This window comes from Pelecanus crispus, chromosome 8 (genome assembly GCF_030463565.1).
Source record: "Pelecanus crispus isolate bPelCri1 chromosome 8, bPelCri1.pri, whole genome shotgun sequence".
NCBI classification, from domain to species: domain Eukaryota; kingdom Metazoa; phylum Chordata; class Aves; order Pelecaniformes; family Pelecanidae; genus Pelecanus; species Pelecanus crispus.
The window spans coordinates 43,207,916-43,230,060 of NC_134650.1; the positions used below are offsets into that span (position 1 = coordinate 43,207,916).

The 22,145-nt window shown below is 40.9% G+C and overlaps 1 protein-coding gene across 1 annotated transcript in view; it reads right to left on the reverse strand.

The window, feature by feature from the left end:
* The window catches only part of PKD1L3 (polycystin 1 like 3, transient receptor potential channel interacting), a 41,204-nt gene that overhangs the window by 13,059 nt on the left and 6,000 nt on the right, over positions 1 to 22,145 (reverse strand). The window contains exons 6-31 of the mRNA XM_075715931.1: positions 20,745 to 20,974; positions 19,802 to 20,206; positions 18,611 to 18,709; positions 17,846 to 17,895; positions 16,583 to 16,700; positions 15,738 to 15,945; positions 14,904 to 15,024; positions 14,507 to 14,648; positions 13,805 to 14,005; positions 13,437 to 13,582; positions 12,772 to 12,966; positions 11,807 to 11,932; positions 10,225 to 10,407; positions 9,070 to 9,194; positions 8,112 to 8,238; positions 6,921 to 7,055; positions 6,018 to 6,243; positions 5,418 to 5,611; positions 4,761 to 4,991; positions 4,434 to 4,535; positions 4,039 to 4,217; positions 3,536 to 3,682; positions 2,839 to 3,038; positions 2,462 to 2,688; positions 1,700 to 1,916; positions 483 to 711 (exon numbers count right to left, since the gene is read on the reverse strand). Coding sequence (XP_075572046.1) covers positions 483 to 711; positions 1,700 to 1,916; positions 2,462 to 2,688; positions 2,839 to 3,038; positions 3,536 to 3,682; positions 4,039 to 4,217; positions 4,434 to 4,535; positions 4,761 to 4,991; positions 5,418 to 5,611; positions 6,018 to 6,243; positions 6,921 to 7,055; positions 8,112 to 8,238; positions 9,070 to 9,194; positions 10,225 to 10,407; positions 11,807 to 11,932; positions 12,772 to 12,966; positions 13,437 to 13,582; positions 13,805 to 14,005; positions 14,507 to 14,648; positions 14,904 to 15,024; positions 15,738 to 15,945; positions 16,583 to 16,700; positions 17,846 to 17,895; positions 18,611 to 18,709; positions 19,802 to 20,206; positions 20,745 to 20,974 — 4,563 coding nt within the window. The remainder of the gene's footprint in view (positions 1 to 482; positions 712 to 1,699; positions 1,917 to 2,461; positions 2,689 to 2,838; positions 3,039 to 3,535; positions 3,683 to 4,038; positions 4,218 to 4,433; positions 4,536 to 4,760; positions 4,992 to 5,417; positions 5,612 to 6,017; positions 6,244 to 6,920; positions 7,056 to 8,111; positions 8,239 to 9,069; positions 9,195 to 10,224; positions 10,408 to 11,806; positions 11,933 to 12,771; positions 12,967 to 13,436; positions 13,583 to 13,804; positions 14,006 to 14,506; positions 14,649 to 14,903; positions 15,025 to 15,737; positions 15,946 to 16,582; positions 16,701 to 17,845; positions 17,896 to 18,610; positions 18,710 to 19,801; positions 20,207 to 20,744; positions 20,975 to 22,145) is intronic.

Genomic DNA, 22,145 nt, shown 5'->3' on the forward strand with positions numbered 1-22,145 from the left:
AAGCCATGTGTGCATTTTAGCTGCTGGATACATCTCTTGTGATCGCCATAAAGGCCAGGGAGATAATTAGTGGTATTGTTTTCAATACTTCCAACTTAATTATCATATTTCACTGAAATATTCTTGTCTGCTTATTAATTTTTCTTTATCCATACATTTTAAGAGACATCTGAGACTTTGGAGCTCGGTGATTATCTCGGCCCTTTACTGTCATGTGGCACTGTATTGTAACATTCAGTTTTGGAGGCAAAAATGACAAAGAGTGATGATCTCTCATTATTGCTTTTGTGTGCAGTTTGCAGTGCATTGAAATTTCTTTGTTGCTCCTACAATAGTATAACAATAAAACATGTTTCTACAGCTGTAATAATGGTTATCTAGCTCATATTAAGCAGTAATTATTTGGGCTCCATTATCCTGACCAGATTTGAATTCACGACCTGAATTTACTTATTCTGAGAATGAGATGAGAACTAGGCTACCTTTCACTGGTGGATGCTGATGAGCAGATCCGGTTCTCCAGGAGGTTCTTCATGTGCTGAACCTGACGAACAGCTTGTGTGTAACTCTGAGGCATCTGAAATTTATGGGGCCCCAGTAATTCCAGCTCCATCTCGACCTGCTGGAGTTGCATGTACAAGCAGCGATTGTAATCACTGTATTTCAGTCGCTCACATAGTTCCTTCTCTGGAGTTGGACTTCTTGTTTTTTCTGCAGGTAAAGAATTTTTTTTTTTTTTTAAAGAAAATCAGCATAACTATCCCTAGATTAAAACACTGTTCAGTACAAAGGTTAGCAGAACTGGAGCTCAAGCTTATGAATGTGGCAAAGTGAAGAGCAACATTGGAAGGGACACGTAAAAGCAACTTTAGTACTACAGCTTTAATGCTTTTCTGCTGGAATGGACTGGAATAGTTGCCAGGAGGCAACTTAGTAAGACAGAGGTCCTAAAACCTTAGTAGAGAAGTCAGATAAGATCAAGTGCTAATTTGTTCATAGTTTACCTATGCAATTAGTAGCTTGGTACACTGATTGGAAAAGCCAAATGCAAGTCTTAATGAAATCAGTGGGATTGTTCACTCATATATTATCATTTAATTGAAAATAAATGAATGCGTAAGTTAAAAGTCAGACTGAAAGGAACAACAGCACAAGGCCAAGAAGGAGAAAAAGGACAGGACGAAACTGTGAAACAACTGATGTTTGTGAGTCTTCATGCTCTTAGATACTGATCCTGCTCCCAAGCCAGGCTGGTAGCTAACATTTAATTCTACAGCATAAGAAATAGAAATTTCACAGTGTCTTTACTCAGCTGGGTGCTCACTGGTGTGCAGTGAAAGGACAAGAGGCAATGGGCACAAACTAAAACATGGGAAATTCTGTCAACATAAGGAAAAACTGTGTTGTAAGGGTGGCTGGACACTGGAACAGCTTGCTCAGAGAATTTGTGGAGTCTCCATCCTTGGAGATACTCAACATCTGACTGGACGTGATCCTGGGCAAGCTGCTCCAGCTGACCCTGCTCTCAGCAGGGTGATGGACTAGACAATCTCCAGAGATCCCTTCCAACCTCAACTATTCTGTGATTCTGTAATTGCCTTTGAGTCAGAATGTAAGAAGAGCTTGGGTCATCACATCCAGCATTACCATCATTTTCACTACAAAGGTTTCAGTAGGCATGTCACGTTGTGTTGTTTACCTTGTACATCCATAGCACCTAATGTGACAATTACAGGGTCATTCTTCTTTCTGCTGTCGTCATAAAACTCTTGCCCAGTTCGGTTCTGCTGGCAAATGATGTCCTCAACCAATGCTAAAAGCGTGTTGATGTTAGTTGATTTTCCAAGATCTGATACTGAAGTGGGAGATGGAGTCTTCAGGGCTTTAAAGAGTGAGTTGGCAATTCTTCTTATATCCTAGAAAAGACAGCAGCAACACAGCAGTGACTCTGGCTGCAGTGACTTAAGCCGATGTGATCTGAAGGCACCACTGGCTGGGAGCTGCACCAATTGCTGCCATCTCCAGAATGGATAAGCATAGCATATCCTACGGTGCTGCATGTGACAGGTGGACTTCAATGAGTTCAGCAAGAGAGCTTTCAGGATTCAAAAATACAGCTTACCTGCCTGAGGATCTAAGCTGAGACAAACGGGGTCTATGATACCTGTTATCTTCACTGTCTTGCTTCATGTTTGCTTTAACCCCTGAACACGGTGATTTTGGCCGCACATAATAATTGTGCAGGGGCTGGGATGTACACGGGCAGATCTTAATGAAGTCGAGGATTCCATGTAGATGGGTAAATGAGTGCTTTGCACCAGTGCGTAACTGGCTTTTCGCTGCAGACAAGCTGAAGGGCACCTGACGGGGATGATTTCTGCTGGTGAACTGGGGAGGCCGGGTGGTGGATGGCAGCAGAGGGCAGTGCAGGACTCGCTGGGGAGCAGCCACAGGGACTTGCCTTTATCACAGCCTCTGGAGTGAGTGAGACGGCCTGGGTGACCTGTGGGGTGGGAGGTAGGCTTGGGGACACTCGACCATTCTTTCCCGGCTTCTTCTCTCTCCCCTGCATGGCTGGCCGGGATCGTATGTTCCTGAAGATCTGCACAATGAGCAGGTTGATGGGGAACATGAGGAGGGAGCTCTCAAAGCCAATCATCACTTCCTGCCATGTGAACTCGATCTTACCTGTCAAGATCAAACAGAGGGGAGGAGTAAAAATAACCCCAGGAACCACCAGATCTCTCTCTTGTGAAAAAGCCCCTTTGTTCAGCTGTTCTGCTTCTAGATTCTGCTGTCTCCCTATTTCCCTGCCCAAGCAATGATGAGGATTGTTACCCAAATCCATTTTCTGCTCAGCTGGGTCCTTTGGCACTCCCCAGAACATGATGCTGGTCAGCATGGTGCAGAGAAGCAGTGAGAAGCAGCACGACACGCGCTGGGCTCGTGTGAAGGAGCTTCGTGGGGAGCGGCTGAAAACTGAGTACCAGATGTGCCCGTCCTGGAAACCCTTGGAGGTCTTCATGAAAAACAGATTGCTGGGAAGGAGGAGAGGGAGATCAAATGGATACTTAGAAAGGAGAGGGAAGAATAAAGCTGTAGTTCAGGGTCCTGACCTGTTCATGCTTCTAGGCACTATCAGAAGAAATAATAACTATGAGAAAAATGTCACGGCTTGATTTGCATGGAATGGTCATAGCTACTTATGTCCTTTCCTTCTGGCCACACCATGGAGGGAAAGCTAATCGTGAGCTGTTTCTATACAAATTGTTAGGGAAATTACACATAAGAGAAGTTGCTTGTGTTTCTGTAGGTCTTGTCAGGCTATCCTTCTTTAAACACCAATATTTCCAGTGTGCTATTACCGCTAGGGTAACGGTTAGGCTTACTTAACCATCCTTCCTCTTTTCCTTTGAGGGCAATGGAAGGACCTCCATTGTTTTCATTTTTGTCTAGGAGTTTGATCTTTTTTTGCATACTTGCTTTTCTAGACTGATTGCTATCAAGAGTAAAAAGTCCATAACATAGAAGGTACCTGAACTGCTTCATGTCCTGTTCTGTAGCTACAGGGAACACTTTATCTAGGACACATTCTCCAATATCAACGGCTAGCCAGGAGTTACAGAGGAAGTACCATTTCTGATCCCATGCCAGATCATGCACCAATACTCGATTCACATACCTGTCGGAAGAACATACAGGGCACATTCACATGTAACTGAGTGGTACGAAATTCAGGACTCAACAGGACTATGGAGGACAAACTCTGGCCTTCGGCTTCTTAGCTTGTGTCTAAACTGTAAGGTTTTTTCACAAATCCCATCCTGTACTGGACACAGGATATGGGAAGCTCTCCTGGTCCTGCGGTTTAGATTACGATTTGATCTATTCATCTGCAAAAATGAGAAACTAACACTTCTTTCCTTTCTAGAACTGTAGAAAGGACAACTTTCAAGTGCTAAAAAAGGAAAACTGTTAATCATTATAAAAAAATATTTGTGAATCTTTACTTCCCAGGATCTCCAGGTCTCCACTTACCAGGATGGACTGTCCCCTGAATTATCATGCCACAATCTAATACTCTGCAGTTCCCCAAGAGGGAATAAGGTACAGAGTAGGAAAATATCCACTCCTCCACGTTCAAAGACTGGTGTATCAGGATCAGTTAGATGGTGTGGCTCACTCTCTCCTTCCAGTCCATAGAGGGTGAGAGTCACCTGGAGAATAAGATGGCAAAATGAAGACTTGCAAATCTCGATCCTATGTATGATTATTCCTCTGGCATACTCTTCCTGCTTTCATCAAATCTAAGGGACTTTGTGGCTTAGACGTTGCATTTGAGCTGTCCTGTTTAATAGCCTCAGGTGCTCCATTACTCATCCAGTTCTCTAAAGGAGTGCATAAACTGTCTTATGGCACAGTGCCATTGATACCTGGGAGGTTGTGGCTGCCCCTCGGCGGTGTCCTGTAAAGACTGTCACAAGATAACGATACTGAGCAAAGGGGTCATTGTCTTCCAGTACTGTGATTTTCACCTGCAGAGTGACACAATAGAAGCAGTGTGTTAGCTGTTCTCTAAGTATGGATTCCTTAAACCTGTGGATAGGAATTTGTCATCTTGAGAACAACGCACGTACTTACCAGTAAACAGAGAGTTACAGGGAAGGGAGTAGGATTGGTTGAAGACTTCCTATTAAAACAGGCTAGGCAAAGTGGGAATTGGCCTGAATACATTCAGTCTTTATTAGCTGAAGACTTACTTTGGCATCATCCTGGATGTCTTTCCTTCGAGCCCAAATAACTACAAGCACATATATCAGAAAGATGCATCCTACAGTTGTCACCACCACAGGGTTGTCCACAAATGTGCCAAATAACTGTGCAGTTTTGCTAACATCTATGGCATTGGGTATGACGAAGAACGAGCTTCCAAAGAAGGTCAGATGGTTGCAGAGGCACTGTGTGCTTCTAGGATTTGTTTTTGGTCCTACCTGAAAACCAGAAAAATTTCCTAATAAAACATATGGCTTCAAAGTATTAGATAACTTACCAAGCAAATGAAAAGGCAGTGCTGAGATTGGTAAGTTAGTGTGGAGAGCTGCTATACAGAAAAGAATTGTTCAAGTTCCAATAAGGCATATTCATTCTAATGTCTAGCCAGAAACAGACATTATAATATAACACAGCCTTGTCAGAATGCTTCCATTTCTTCTTATATAGAAGTTCATCTCAAGAAATTGAAATGAAAATGTCATTTGAAGCTTAGTCTGGTATGACTAAACTTGAGTTTATAAAACATCTCAGGATGATCTTCTTTGAGTGTGAGTTCAATGCTATCATTTTACTACAAGATGGTGGTTATAAGGGCTGGCTTTGAAGTATATAATATAAACATTGTTTCATTTCTCTCTACTTACATGACATCCGTAGCTGTTCCAGTTGCCCTGGTGCTCATCCCAAAACACACAGCGGGATGCGAAGCAAGTGACAGCTATAGTTAGCCTCTCATAGACTGTGGAATCTATTCCCGTATCTTGTAAAACCATGAAATAGTAGGTTCCCTCTCCAAAAATGAGTTCTTCTGGGCTAAGAACCCAGGTATTTGTCTCACCTTGAACACAAATATTTTAGTTTCAATATATATAGAGAAATGCTGATTCAGAAGTATGTAGCTGTATTGCTTATAATCAAATAAACAAACTGAAGAAATAGATACGAAATCATTCTTAGCAACTCATTGTTCAAAGCATCCCACTCTTTGCTCCTGTTAGTGAACACTGTATACCAGAGATCGGAACCCTGAAGCATGACAAATTGAAACTCCTTTGAGAGGTTTCTTTCCAGTTAGACATCTGACCTCATCGTCAAGCCTCATTGTGCAAATATGCATGTGCTGTAAAGTTGTGGATGAGCACTCCCCGTACTGACTGCCCTTAACTTGCTATGGATGGAGAAAGTCTTTTGGTTACATAAGCCCAGAATGCACAAGTTCATGGGTCACTTACACATTGTCTTACCTCCAGTTGTTTTCTTACAGAGCAGGTGATTTTTCATATCATAGTTAGTTCCATTTGGACGATAACCGTACCCTAAGTAGAGTATTAGTGGAATGTCATGTTCAGATTCCAGGTGGATCACTATAGATGTGTTTTCTGAGGTGATATTGACTTGGAAAGTGCTAAAATTAGCCAGATTCAACAGAATCTTATCTTCCTGAGTTGCTGAAAGCCTTGGTAAGATTATCTGTTTTTAAACAGAAAGACACAGCTTTAAATACAGCAAAGCATTTTGCTTCTATTATCTATAAGCACAGTATAGCCACATGCTAGATAATCTTTCTTCATAACATAGGGAAAGCATGGCCAGCAAAAATATTGGCTTCAAAGTCATTTTCTTGATAGTGTCAGCTAACCTCTGAGAAGTTCATTTGAAACCTATGTAAACTCATCACAAAGTCTGTGATCCTTGGGGCATTTCTGAACAAAGAGCTGGGATTGTAACTGAAACGTTGGCTACATGAAGTGCATATATGAACGATTTAGAGGTCAGCTCATACATGGGCTAGGCAGCCCAAACAGTGGCGATACGAACATACAGTTGTTGGCTGATGAAATCAGACATTACATTGTGTTTCGGGATGACTGTAATCTGGAGTCTTTCTCCACAACCATTAGCATTCTCACATTAAATGAAGAATAAGATACCTCTTCTTTAAGAAAGGCAGAAATATTTGTTACTCGTTCTTCACATGACACAAATCCCTCCATCACAAATGCGGGCACCATGATCCCATTACGTAATGTAACGAACACTACCACCGTTTGCAGTCACCGCAGAAGATGACAACTCAAACAACAGTTCGTTAGCGGAGAAAGAAAAAATGGAAAAAGAGGAAGAAGGCTAGGAAACAGTGGGTTTACCTCAATGTTTTCTTTGAGATTGCTGACTGGTATGCTCAAACCATCCAGACCAGTAAGACTTAGACCTCCCACTGTTCCACTGATGTCAAAACTAGCATCACTGGAGAAAAAGGGATTCACGGCAAAGCTCACCATCTATTAGCAAGACATTATCAATCAGTTTTGAGCTATTGTCAATATTTCGTGACGTTCACACTCTAAATTGCTGAATAGTGAAATCTTGAGCTCAGACCCAAACAGTACTCGACTTAAAAGAAGCTTGCATCCAGATTTAAATAACAAGCTGCCTTATCTCTAAGGTAGGTCAAACACAAACCTTGAAAGTGATTTTGATTCTGAAATGCGATGCGTGTGCAACAATGTTTGTTGTTTCTGTTTGTTTTAACCCTTTTGCCTTTTAGACACCAGATATCAAAATACAATTGCGTAAGCCTCTTTCAAAGTAACCGCACCAAAGCTAGGCTGTGGCACCCCTCTTGGAATTACGAACAGAAGTCTGTTTCTACTATCATAGCAGTGCACAAAAGAGTATGTTAGAGACATCAGTCCAATGAGACACAATGAAAAACACCTGCATATTTTGCAGTTATTGTAGGGGTTTCCTGAAAGTGTCAAGCCCTTTAGAAAAGTTATAAAAATATTACAATAATATGCCATCTATTGTTCTGAGGGAAAAAACCACCATATCCTAATTCAGATGAGAGATGTGTTATCATCAGGACATTCGCAGGCCTCTTGTCTTCTGCAGGATGAGTTCCTCAAACTAGTTTATGTCTAGCTGGGATGAAGCAGGACTGCTGCAGGTTAGTTTTAATGGTGATATGGACTCCGAGCTGTTGCATCCTCCTCAGAGCATTAAGTGCAAACAAACAGCAAATAGATTTATAGGTATTGATTCATTCCATTGCATTCTCTAGCCATGCAAGTATGAATCAGGAGTGTATGTGAGGGGCTGATGGGATGGGGAATTTAAGCTTTCAGTCCTCCTTAGCTTGCTGAACCAACCTCATGCAATTAAGATAAGTGAAGGCTTCTTCGACCAAAACTATTTCAAATTATTTTCTTGGCACGACAGGAGGGATGACTTGTGTGCTTGTGTATTCATTGTAAAAGGAGAAAAGATTCTAAAACCGCTAGACCAAAAATGTAAGTTGTATATCAGACTGAGTCAGATAAAAGCTGTTTACTTGCCCGTATGTCCACTGTTTCATCATCAACTCCTGAAACACTGAGAGAGGAAGCAGGTGGGAGAGTAAAGCTGGCAGAGCTGGAACTGGTGATATTAATGGATGTGCCATCCATGTTTTCTGTTTGTAATCTGTCCAGTTAGGGTTGGACACAAGCAAAACAGAATAAAAAGAAACGGGGGGGGGAAGAAAAACAAAACAAACCACCGAAAAAAACATCAATAGCATGGACTTCATATCTAGAGAAAAAACTTTCTCACTTCATGAGTATAACTTAGTTGGAAAACTATTTCTAATTCTACCAGTAAATACTTTGTACATTATCTGTCCCTGATGTAGTACTCCATGTAACACTACCATAGAATCATCAAAAAAGGGGGGAATTGGTATATCTGGATAGGAAGTTGTACCCAACTAGGTGTACTTATGTGAAAGACATACCGGGTTTCTGTGTGAACAAGCTCTTGATTTGAATGCACAGTTAAATGTGGATGAAAACCAGGCTCTCAGGGTTTTTTTAGGGATGATTACAGGGAATGGAGAATGCTTGTCAGGCTCCTTATGCTTATAGTTGCTTCTGCCAAGCTGGTTACAATTCTATATTACATGTCATTACTGGCAGCTTGGAAAAGGAGAAAAAAAAACCCTTAACTGGCATGACATGAGTTTTCCACATAATTTCAAAGGTGAGCAGCTACTGCCTCATCCAGGAAATAGTGGTAAATTCTCCACTGGTCAAAGAAGACACGGCATGAGAATTTCTAAGGTGGCTCTATTGAAGCTAATTGGAGTCCAAGCTGTTCTTACTATCAGCTAGTAATGACAGCCTCACTGCACTGTTGAAGTTGTTATTATGCTACAATATTTAGTTGGGTGGTTCCATTTAAGGACAATGTCATGAATGTTTGGGGCAAATTTGATTAACTCTCAGGAGCCTAGGTGGGACGTCCTGTTACTGTTACCTGTGTATGTACATTGTGGCAGAAGGAGTGGTAAGGACTGTTGGTTCATCATCCGGTTCTTTCCCAAACAGAAGGGCACTCTGTAGATTTTCAACTGTATTCAGGAGCTGGTGCGACACTGAACTCTGACAAAGGATTAGAGGAAACTTGCAACAAAGCTCCCCATAATCATCAAGATGCACATTATTTGCATTTACTTCCTTTTAGGAACAATACTAATTTTCACTGTCTTATAAAGCTGGCAAACTTGGTGATGTGCTTCTTAATCACAGAGAAAGTTATTCTAATCAGCAATTTCTGTAATTCTCATTAAAACATTGCAGACAGCAAATATATCTTACAGCTTTTACTTTTGTATTGTATTATTTATAACTTCTACACATTGAAATTTGAAGCACTACAAACATGACACAATTTAATGCAATGTATTCCTGCACTTCTGTACACTAATGCCCTTTAGCTTTAGTGTTTAGTTACTTGCAAAAGCAAGACCTAATTACATATTAATTGTGTGTTATTAATGTGTTATCCTGGGGGAGTTCGAATAGTTCATAACCTTTTCTCTCAGTTTATTTCATGCCCTATTCCCTTGCAGTGATGAAAGTTAAAGTATGTTCAGCCCAGGAAGCACACAAAGGCGACTGTGACAATTCACATATAGGTAGGAAAGGCTAGGACAAAATAAACATGTTGCATAATTCTGAACAGAAAATCAGAGCGGGCTTTCTGAAAAAGTGTAAGCAGCAAGCAGAGTTGATTCCAGCTTTGAAGTAGTGGAGCCAGTCATGAAGAATACCTGTGGCTTCCTTAAAATATGGGACAAAAGGAGGGGGTAGAATCAAATCTGAAAAAAATCTCTGTGTGCTTGCCATCCATCAGAGGTTGCACACTGACGCTGTGTTCTCCAGTACTCTGTCCTGCTCAGCTTTAAATGTAATAAATCTTAAGAGGCTTCTATCATCTTCGTTAGTAGACTCTTCAGTCCAACAGGTCTAACTGGGGAGAAGTTTCCTTTGATATTCAAGTCCATCATGGTGTCATAATGAACCCTACCCGATGCCAAAAATATGAGAGGCAGCAGAACTCTTGAAAACCTTCCAAAGCAAGCAGAGGTTCACACACAGTCCACTACAAACTGGACCAAACCAAAATTACCTGTTCTGCCTCTGGCACTGAAGTGTTCGTAGCTCTGATTTCTGCAGAAGCTTTAAGGACATTGCTCACTGCATTAAATAGATAGTTGGCTGCATCTTTTAAATTCTGATCATCTCTGCTGTCCTCTGCGTTTACAGTGAGTAAGGAAGCACTGACGTCTTTTAGAGTGTTGCTAGCTTCCACCTGCATGGGAAACAAGGGGAAAAGTTTCTATGTGTCGGTACTACAAATGACAGAAGTGATACTTGTGTCATTTGCTGGATATTGCAACATAAGTAATCTCATGGGACTATTTGTGGCTAACACTGTTCTTACTATAATTATTTGTTCTGGGGTAATACCTCAAACGCCAGTAAAGATGATAGACTAGATAGTATACTAACGTGTAATACAGACCCGAAAAATGCAGCCTGCTTCTACAGATTTAATCCGTAAAAAAAGATGAATAACATCTGAAGGAAGCTTGTCTGTCAAACACTGGGCGAGGATACAGTTTAGATGCACAGTAATGTAGTAAATTAGGTTATACTTTGGGTGGTGTGTCCAAAAAATACCACCATATTGTCAAGTGCACGTGCATTTCAATCTTAGTTTCTACAAACCCTGTTGGATTACCAGCAAGTAATAGCTTTGGCCTTGTGCTGTGCTAAGTGCTGAAGGAGAATGAGTTTTACAATTTTTGTTTTGTGCCCGAGTGCAGCCAGCGATTACTTTGTGACTGTGAAAGTGCTGGCCAGCTTTTAGCCCAGGATGGTGAGGCAGCCAAGCAAATTCATTGCAAGCCTGGACATATCCGTTCCTGCAGTCTGCAAATGCTTAGCAGCCTTACTGTAGGGTGAGTGCTGAATCTGAGCTATGTTCTTGTCTTGCCAAGTTAACCACATACTGCTGAAATGCTCCCAAGCCATTGTCTGGCTGCAACTGTATAATACATCAGAAATCAGCACAGCTCTTTTTATTGCCAGCGTATTTGGGAAACTTCCCCAGTAACAGTTTGTTCTGTCCTCCCATGTGCTCACTCCTTATGCATAGATAGCATCATCTACTAATAATGTCATGTTGCCAGATAAGATTCAAGAAATACTTTTGTGAGGCCAATCTGAAAGTTTGAGCTCAGTTCCTCTGGGTGCTGTCGTGTTCCTGCCTCACTGACAGCTTGCCTACGTGCATTTTGTGACAGTGTGTGCATCAGGGACCAATAGATCTGGGCAATTCTAGAAAAACCCACCTGGGCAGTTTTTCTTCAGGATTGTAAGAGTGCTTTGCAAGATAAAATACACATCCTAACATGCCTCTGACTAAAAGTTAAAGTTTCCATCTTAAAGATGTATCATAAAATGTAGCTGGCCACACGGTCATAGCCTAGATTGTAGTGGTTGCTGAGACAACGTCTGTGAGTCCAAATTTGCTTACTCTAAACAGGAAAACGTATTCCCTTCTGGTCAAAATACACCTGCTGGTACAGTTGAAAAAATGGGTAAGGTACGGGTAACCAAAGGCACCAAAACTCTTCCAAGGGCAGTGGGGTGCAATAGAGTCTACACTGTTAGTGTGAGGAGATACAAGATGAATTGCTCCTTACCTGTGCTGAGACAGACAGCTCTTCACTCCTGTAAGTGATTTCTTTCAATACTTCTGACATCTTAAGAGCAGTCTGCACTGACGTTACGTTAACAGCAGAGAGAGTTGTCAGCATCAGCCCTCGGAGCTTGGGAAAAGCAAAGGAATAAGATGCTAATTAGGACTGTGCAAGTAGTGCTGGATATTGACAGCCAGGCTTGCTGTAAATTATGCAGTAGAGTAAGACTCCACAACAAGGATCATTTGAACTGATATTAGGTCTGCTGACAAGTTGCCACTTGCCTTAGTGACTGTATAATCACGAGTTTTATGTTACCTCCCAACATAGAGAATTTATACACTTAACATCCATTAATAGCAAGGAGAGTTACTTGTGAGAATTTGTACTAATGTAGGTGAATTACTGTATAAATGTCACTTCCAGAGAAAGCAGAGCCATGTATGATTGATGTTACTCAAATAATGAGTCATAATTGACGGATACATTGCATTTCTCTAGATCTTTTCATCTGAGGCACTCAAAGCACTGTACAAATATAAGCTTACAACTGAAACATAAGCTGGTAGCTGAAAGGAACAAACTGAAATTACCTGCCATCTAGTACTTTTTGGGGAAATTAGATAGGGTATTTCTGCTGCAGGAGAGGCTATTTTATTAATATTTAAATTGCTTGTGGAAAATCAGGTTGATAAGTTTAAAAAAACATCCAAATTAGTTTAAGTGAATGCAATAACAACTGAGAATGAATTCTTCTACTGATGGATAATAAAACAAATTATTTATGTGGGCAGATAGTGAAAAATATCTGAAACCTGTGCCAAACACTGAGACAGATACTAGAAACTTGAAACCTCCATTGATTTCAGGTGGTGATATATGAGCTTTTTATTACTTAAGAGCTGTCAAAGAATATGAAGAGTCCACTATATTGCATTGTGCTGCAAGAAAACAAGTGTCCGGCTGACCTCTTTTCGTGTGTCCATCTGTAAAGATAGGTTAAAGCTTTCCTCTTGGGTCTCCTGATTTAGGACTGATGTCACTGACTTGTACAGCTGGAAAAGACTCATGCTGTTGTTCCCATCTTTTAGGATGGTGTTTGCCTTCTCAGATACAATAGCCGGCAGGGTCAGGTTCCCATCAATCACATCTGCGTGTCCAACCTGATGAAGAAATCAGATATGCTCTTAACGTTGCTAACACTGTTATAACTATCTTCGAACTGCTTCCATGATCATCTTATTGACAGCCTAGCTAGAGTGGGACAGAAAATTTTGTGTTCCCCATTCTTAATATTTTATTTTTAGTGGCCTGATGAGGATCTCCTTACTGGGGCAGAAGCAGGAGTTTTCTGGGGCCTACACAGAGTAACTCCAGACTCACTAAATACAGCTTATGCTGCCCAGTGTCCAAATAGATCTTCTTTTAAACTTCTATCCTAGAGAAAGGACAGTGGAAGATTCTTTTGACTACCTTGAGTCCGCAGAGAATAGTCTCTGTTAGATAGAAAAGTGGTGATTAAGGCACAATCAGAACAAAGTAATAAGTATAAAATGGGAAGAAGCTCCAAAAGTGAATCCCAGGTTAGGTATCAACTTGAGAGATCTTGAAATAAAGTAATGCTACTGTGTACCTTCACTGAAGCATTAGTTTGAACGGTATCGCCATAGTTATTGCTAATGGTAATTGTCATATGTAAAATGAAATTATTTTCCTCTTCTCCAAGTGGAAGATAAACAGGGAAGAGTTCAGGATCCGGGCCACAGTGCAGGAGAGAATCTGAAACAGGAAAGAAGGGGTCACCTACCCTCACCACACAGGCACCTCCAGTTCTCTAAGAACAGGGGACTGTGGGCTTGCTCTGTGCGGGCCCGATGGACTGGGTATTAGTCTCCCTGGGGAGCAGAAGCAGGTTGTGCCTCTGCTCTTGCTAGCAACAGCAACAGTGCTTGCTAGAACCACAGGGAAGCAGTTAGCCAAGCAGTTCACCTCAGGACTTACTTGATTTCAGATAGAAGCAGTATGTCAGCTGCCTGTTGCGATGGGATTGGCATGAATCCGCCAAGCAAGGAGCGCTGCAGGAGACCGTGAACGTGGTGAGCACTGATCCCTGCTTGGGAGACACGGCGCAGCTGGGGATCTCGGGCGGAGGCACGGTGCTGACAAGGTATGTTTGCTCCCCGTAGCCACGCTGAGTCATTGCTGGGAGCGGGGGGAGCAGAACATCAGCAACAATCATGCCCTGGCAGCACTGATCTTCAGACATTAATCTTGCCTACTCTAGCAGCAATGCTGTTTGTTCAGGCACCAGAAACATCAGGGTGAGCCTAACCAGAAATGAAATCCCGCTACTGAATAAGCCGTAAGAGGAAAAGAACTATTACAAACATGGTAGCGTTTGCATTATAAAGCAAATCTGTATTATTTGATCAAGTATTTAGCATAACTTCATTTCCGATGGGCCTTAACAAAGTTATTAACAGCCTGATGTAAGATAACTGAATTTGTCCTGCTGTACAACAGCCCAGAACAAACTTAGCTCTTAATTATTTTAAAGAACCCACATACAAAGTAACAGCTCTCAGCTTGCGGAATGATTTAACTTAGGTGTCCGAGAGGCTACGTGTGTGTAACAACGTCAGTGTGATGTCATGATGGCAGAAAGTGTCTCAAAGAGGTCTGAAAAACCCTGCTTGCCCCTACCTGTCACTTTAATCTGAAAAGCTTCTCCCTGTGTCTGCAAGAAGGAGCTGTTCATTTTCAACATGGACGTGTTGCTTTGAAGCAAATTCAGAGAGTTCTGCCGGAAACCAGTCAGGCCACAGGCTAGAGGGAGGGGCGTAGGCTGGAAAATCAGACAAAGAAAACATGACAGTAGTGGCTCCTTGCTGTGATTTCTGTTGTGATTTGTCAGGAGCAGGGTGGCAGTGGTGCCCTTCATGATAACCCTCCCAAACCTGGCAGCCCCTTGTCTCGGTCTTCACTGTTATTTCCAAAGCATCCATTTGGCAAAGTATCACTCTGAAGCCACAAGATGTTCCCTCAGGATGGATGTTTATTTGTGTGTGTGCGGTATTTCTGACAAATCTGATGCTCTCACCTTGCTTTGGAACGTGTTATCTAAGTACCAGTTGTAATATATGGCCTGGGAGTCCTTCTGTCCAGAGACACTCAAAACAACTTCATCACTAGCGTTCACTGGCTTGCAGTTTGCCTCACACCTGTAAGGAATTAAGACGGCCGTTACAAGTAGTAACTGTATGAGATGTCTTTGATGTTGATTGTTTTAATCTCGTTTGATGAAAATCTGCAAAATCCCTGCAATATGAGACAAGTGACACATGACTCACAAATAACAAAATACTTAAAGCAAGAGGTTTAGGAACCTTCATCTCCGTTTTCAACTTGACTGAGGCCCAGAACCCAGAAACTACGTTGCAAAACTGATTCAGGCTCTCACATGAAGCCTCCCTCTATTTAAGGTCCTGAAATGATTATATAAGAGAACATTGAAATGCCACTGCTCTTTAATGAGGCACTAGACTCTTGAAGAACAGGGGTTTTTTAAGCAGTAATGTGTATCTGGGTGTCTAGTAGGAATTTCAGACATACCTTATGGCTTTTATTCCCATTGTTTCAGTGAGGTTTGCATATGGAAATCTCCAACATTGGAAGGATGTAGTGGGGTCAAAAACTCTAAAGGGTTTTGGGAAGAATATTATTCAATTTATAAAAGGTTTGTGTTCAGAAATGTGGACTGGAAAATGCAGCAAGACCCATTTTGGCTGTAATTCCTATGATGGTAAGGTATAAATAGATTTACAACAATAAGTACTTTATGACTTTATTATCATTATTATTGAAAACTGTGGTCTTGCACTATGTTTGTGTAGTAATAATATTAACCAGTGAACACTATGGTTTAAAACCAGACCTGATTTCTAGTTGCAGTTCTTGTTTTGCAGTCACATAGAGACATTGCTCATCCTGCCTCTCTTCATTGCCATGGTTTCGGACTGTAACCCTGACAGTCACTGCTGACTTTGGAGGAGGAAGGCAGGAAGGTGGGATGTGCACCTCAGTTTGGTTGGTCAGGATTATCTGTTGCTGCACGCATTTGTTCCACTCAGGCCAGCAAGCTCCTGCAAAACATTACCTTTATAATTAGAATCGTCATAACATCCCATGTCTCTTATAAAGGACTTTCCTGCCATAGGTTTCAAAGAGCTTTACAGAGTAAACAGGTTTCCTGAACCCGATTTAAAGAGCGGGTAATCAGAGTTCAGAGTACAGACTGACTTATTCAAAGTAATGTATGAGGCCAGGGATAAATATGTGGACAGAACACAGCTGCCCTGAATCTCAATCCAGTTTTCAGCCATAAATGGTTTTGCATCATATTTGATGATAATTATTGCTGTTTTATTGAGACACATGTATCTTGCAAATGCCTAACTATGTAAGTCACTTGAGATTAGTTCTTGGCTATGAGGGTGAGGGCTTAGGACGGGCAGATCTTGAAAAATTGATGCCTAGGAGTAGCCACCTTTGGGAAAAGACAAAAACTGAGTACTATGCCATATTATATACCTTAATTAGTTCAGTGTTAAAACCAGGGTAAGGTTGAAGGACATTCTTCAGGTACCACTGAAGTGGCAAACTTTAAAGCCAGAGAGGAAACCATCCTTTAGTCAGATTTTCACCACTTGATCTGACATGGCAGTGAGTTTGTTACTCGTCAAATAGAAGTTGGTGGAAAAGTTCAGGAAGTGCACATACCACAGGACCAGAGAAAACTGGAATCATTGTTGTTGTCTGGCCAGCCAAGCGTAACAGTTGTGAAAGGACCCACGTGGCGACTCGGTTTAATATATATTTTGGTTTTTCTTTTGTGATCCTAAATAGTAAGTAAATGTATCAGTTAGGACAGGAGCAGGTATAAACACATACGTATCTTGCTTCTCTATAATGAACAAGGTCTGAAAGTTTAGACCCCAAATCACTGCATGCAGATCTGTAGTTTAAATGATCTTTCCCTGACCAGTGGTAGTGTGGAAGTAGAAGCTCTGGGAACAGAAGCAGATGGCACAGAGAAATTGTGGGGCAAAATACTCCCAAATTCATAAGTGGCTTAGGAGCCCAGCTCCCATTTTTCAAACTAAGGCAGGTACTTAGGAAACTAATTCCCATTAATTTCCCACTTCTGGACCAAGATTTTTAACACTTGGACAATCATTTGTCTTCTAGTACATCTTCTAGTACATTCCTTTTTTATCTGAATTGGATACATTACAGCTGCAGATAAAGAGAAGGGGGAGGTTGATGATTTGTCTTTCTGTGGAACAAACTGTGATAAACTTAGTTTTGAATTAGATTTATATTCATCTGATGCAATATATTCTTACAGACAATCTGTAAAGCATGATGCCTTCTTGTGAAGCAGCACATCTCCTATAGCAGACATCTGTCTGCTAGTGCTATAGTTAAAAACTAGACCTTTTGAGATGATAACAAAATATTATATCTGGCAATTTTATTATTTAAATTTGTGCAGCTGCTAGCAATTGGCGTATCATTAGTTTCTCAGTTTGACATAAACTGGAAATTTCTTCTTTGCAAAGTAACTTAAACATTCCAATACAGAAGGAGGAAACACTTAGAAGCAATATAAAAATATATTAAACTCTGCTTGAAGGATAGGCCCTCAAAGAGAGGTTTCCATTAGTCAAGTAGATAATTTTAAAATTCATCTAAGCACATTTCAACTTCCAAAACTGAATCATTGTGAAAAGTTAGTTTTCTCTAATCTTGTAATTGTTACTTGCAGGCTTTTATGAATTGTAGATTGAATGCCTGTAAACACATTTGTCTCAGAGACTTTTGATGTAGATTTTATGTTAAACTACACGGGGCACAGAAAATCTAGTCCACAATCTAGTATGCTACAAATACTTCTTTTCAATATCTTATGCAGCACTTTTACTGGTAAGAAAAATTTCTAAGCATTTCAATTTTAAAGAAAGATCCTTAAATAATACTTACATTTGTCTTTTGGATATTTGTTTTGGAGCTGCCTTCTTTCTTAGCAGAATCTGTTAAATACAAAAAAGAGCAGAATATGTTAGTGCTACCTGTAAAGCTTTCCTACATCCTCAGTGAATATGACTTAAATGCACAGGATTTGACTGCCGACAGTCTGCAAGATGGGGCTATAAGGATCAGATTTTAGAACTGTGATAAACAGTCTAGTTACAATAGGTAAAATTGTAACAAGCTAGTCAGATACTATAGAGAAGATAATCCTGATTCTTCAAACGTAATGGTGTAAATCAAAATAAATTCACAGAAGGTGATGGAGTTTTATTGACGTACAAGGAAAAATTGAGGGAAAGCACGGGAAAAGTCTCAATAGGATTAGTACTAATGTCACTTTATTCATGGTATAATCTGCTTTTGTAAATGTAAGGATGAGCCATCTAGAAGCATTTACTGACAGCAATTTATGAGACTGCTGTGATGCAAATATTTCCTGGTTTCAGAGCTATGTCCCGAGCCATAAACTTCACTAATTATTTCTAGGAAAAATAGCAAATGTGCAATGTGTAACATATACAGAGTTATGCTAATTTATGCCTACTTCAAAGCGTGGGTATCTGCCTTCATCAGGAAGAAGCCTCCACAAATGTTTTCAGCACTGTTGCTGGAAGGAAAGCAATTACCAGATGCAAACCCTAAACACTCCATGAAATACTCTGATTGCAAAAAGACACGTGGTCAAAACCAGCACTGTCAGATTAATGCAATTACCTTCTTTATGAGAACTGTTTGCCAACACAGTGATGAACCCAAGATCCAGACTCATGTTTGAGAAGGCATTCATGGCCACCACTTTCACTCGGAAAATACCTAGAGAAGACAAATGGCCAGTTAAGAATAGCAGTGGGACCAGTCCATCATTTGGGATACAAAATCCAATTCGTAAAGAAAATCCTATTCTTTTCTGTTAAGAGCTTTGTGGTTTTTTTCTGATGGGTTTCCACTGCTGAAAGGTTTTCAAGGAATGTTCTTCCCCTTTATCTCAGCTTTTTAATAACTCAGCTGCCTTTGTCCTGGCACTTGCAATGCTATTCTTTGTCAGCTGGCTATGATATTACCACACAGTAAACTAGAGGTGTGCTAATACTGGAGTCCAAATAAGTTTCTTGAGCATCTTGAGAGACCAGCTGTCTTGTCTGAAAATTTCTGCCTGAATGGAAGGGTTGTTCAATTGGGTGTAGGGAGACCAAATAAACCTTTTAATATTGAATACTTTTAAAACATAAAATTAAATCATAGTCAGTTTCTAGTGTTCCAGCTTTGGCATGGGATTTGAATAGTTCATTAGAGGAGGAAACATTTTTATCTTCTGCCACTGAGTTAACTCTTCAGGCCAATCTCCCTAATCCCACATTTTAAAGGCTTTGATTTCTTAATAATGGAAAGAAAAAATTACCAAAAAGCTTATTTATAAGTAAGTCCAACAAAAACTACGTGTTGGAGACTGACACACAGCAAAGCTCCCCTTTTCTTTGTCATCTCAGATTATTACCGCAGTGTAAAATGCAGAGTGTAAACTTGAAAAGTCATATATATATGAACAAACAGGGGGAAAACACTTTGTGATTCAGGAAAATGTCATCATTTGTACTTGAATCAGATCGTGTCATGAAAAAATAAACCCTGGGTCACTATTGTCTTTCTTATTACAAAAATCAGGTGAAGCCTTGCTTTCAGTCTCCATATGGAGAACCTATTTGCCAATTCAATTTTTTTAGCTCGCTTACAAGTCAATAAGACTGTGCTGTTCATACTGTTCTGCAGACCAAGTTTGAGCAGCTAGAAAAGCTACCAAATTCTCCTGTACGTTATTGTCCCCTACCCCAGGGTGCTGTGACTGTTTATGTGAATTCCTCTACTCAGCTGCGAGTGTCTTAGAAATACAGAAGATGTCAGCTGTACCTTCCGAGTGCACGGGGATGATGTACGTTTGAGGTTCCCCATGTGGGCCGCCTTCTTTGTGAGAGTGAGTTTCATTAGATCCAATCACCTCAAACTTCAGTTTATCTGGGGCACCATGAGACACAGAGACATTTATCTCCAAATTCTCCCCCAGCTGCAGGGTGTGAGAAGCTAATGCAGCCTGAAGACCAGATACTGGCTCAATGAAGCAAACAGCGATGCTCTCAGAGATCTCTGATGCGGTTGTGTTGCTGGATGCTCGGATTTCCAGCTGATGTGTCCCTGGGCCCAGCAGCTCTTGAGCGGCACTGTCGAGTGTCAGATTGTGAGGGGCAATTCCTTCCTTTGCACTGGATTCAGTGAGTGTCATGTTATCTGCTAATATAATGTAGGTCACGCCGTTGCCTGCAAAAAGACAGTTCAAAATTTCTCACAACTTGTGTAATACGCCATCCAATTCTAGCTGCTCTGGCAGCATTCAGGTATTTATAAAGGAGTCATAAGAACACTGCAGCAATGCAGGCTTTCATGTTCCTCTAGGCTCCCTATGGAAGTCTATCACACATGTTTTCTGCTGGGAGTGTTAGGTCAGTGAAGAGAATTCAAACATACGCTACTGAATTTTAATTTTTAAGCATATACATGGATTCCAGGAACTTGAAAAGAGAACAAAATATACATCAGCAAATGTGACCGGCTCAGCATGGCATCCTCTTACCCTCAATCAGAGAAGCATTTCTGTGGATTCCTAACTTCAAAAATGGAAATATGCCTACGGCTTCATGTAGATTCATGTGACTAAAGTTATGCTCATGCTTTGTCAGCTTTGTGTAGAGGGCACTAAAAAGAAGTATTGTTTTGCATAATGAAAATCCTCCTTCTACCCCATGGGTAGCATAATATTTAGCCTGCCGTTTAAATCATGCACAGTAATCACCCTCACCTCCATTGAGTTCAACTTGAATCCACAACGACTCCCCATACAGCGTACGGCAGTGGGAGCTGTTCCCGGATTCATGCTGGCTATAGCACCCAGTAATGCTTAGTTGATCCATCTTATCTTGAACAGTCACCCGCTTCTGTGCCGTCACGTGCCATTCGCTGGTGGTGCATTCCACAAAAACAGTAAATTCTCCAGGAGATGAGTATCTATATGTGACGTTGCTGACCAGTCTAGAATAGAAAGAGAACAGCTGCTTTTTCTGGAAGACTGTCCTGGGAAGTCCTTAGCCTTACGTGATAACAGTGGTCACAGTTCCCAAATTTCTGACCTGACTGAGCTCTCCTGCAATCACGGTAATCCCTCATTTATTTACATAGAATTTTTAGGTTTGAAGATGGTTCCTTTGTTCCGGCTATGGTGTCATTCAGGATGTGTATCGGGGTGGTCATTCTCAAAGCTTATCTATAAGGATGGATACATTCTGCTGTAAAGTAGGTAGATTGCGGTTCAGTAATGTGTCATTAGATCTGGTCTGCATCTTGTTGGCTTTGAGCACAGACCTGTGACTATGCACATTAGAAAATGTAACGGTGCCCTTAATTTCTGTGTTCTTGATTTTATTCCCGATTTACCATCTCTCAGATATATCAGTGGAAGCTGAGACTGCTCAGCATTTTGTCAGAGTACTCCCTTGCTCTTTTTTTTTAATGTGCAGCTGCTTCTGTACTTGCCCATGCTGGCAAAAACATCTCTTCACTCCTGGGTCTGGTGCAGGTCGGGTCATGATAGCAATAGGAGATGAATGGATATGAAAAAGTCTGTGGTAGCTGCTGTTATTACTAACAAGCAGAGGGGGATGGTGAAAAGAACCTAAGGATATCCTTCTTGAATGACATACACCATGGAAGGCAAATAAGTAATATTCCTGACGCTATTCTCTCTGAACTATTTATATTCTTATCATGGTACCACCTAGCAAATGCAAACAAAGATCAGGACATATCATTCTTGACAATGCATATTTTTCATTAGCTGTTTTAATGAAAAGAAAAGTTTGATTCTAACTGGACTGCAAAAAAGCACCAATCACAAGACCAGACCAGAAAAGGCAATCCCTGTAAGAGTGGGTATCAAACTGGACACAGAAAACAGATGGGCATGACTGCCAGCCATTTAGTAGGCGGGCAAAAGGGCTTCCCATAAAAACAGCCAGCCTCTGCTTACAGCTAGCAAATATATTTCACTTAAAGGTTCACTATCAAAGATTTTTTTTTCCAAGTTCTTTACAGTTACAGGCCTCTGTCTGTAGCTCTGAAAGAATGTTTACTATTTCTAGTATGTTACTACTTTTTGGTTTTCATTCTTCTACTCTTATTTTTCTAGTTGACTCAAGTAGGATTC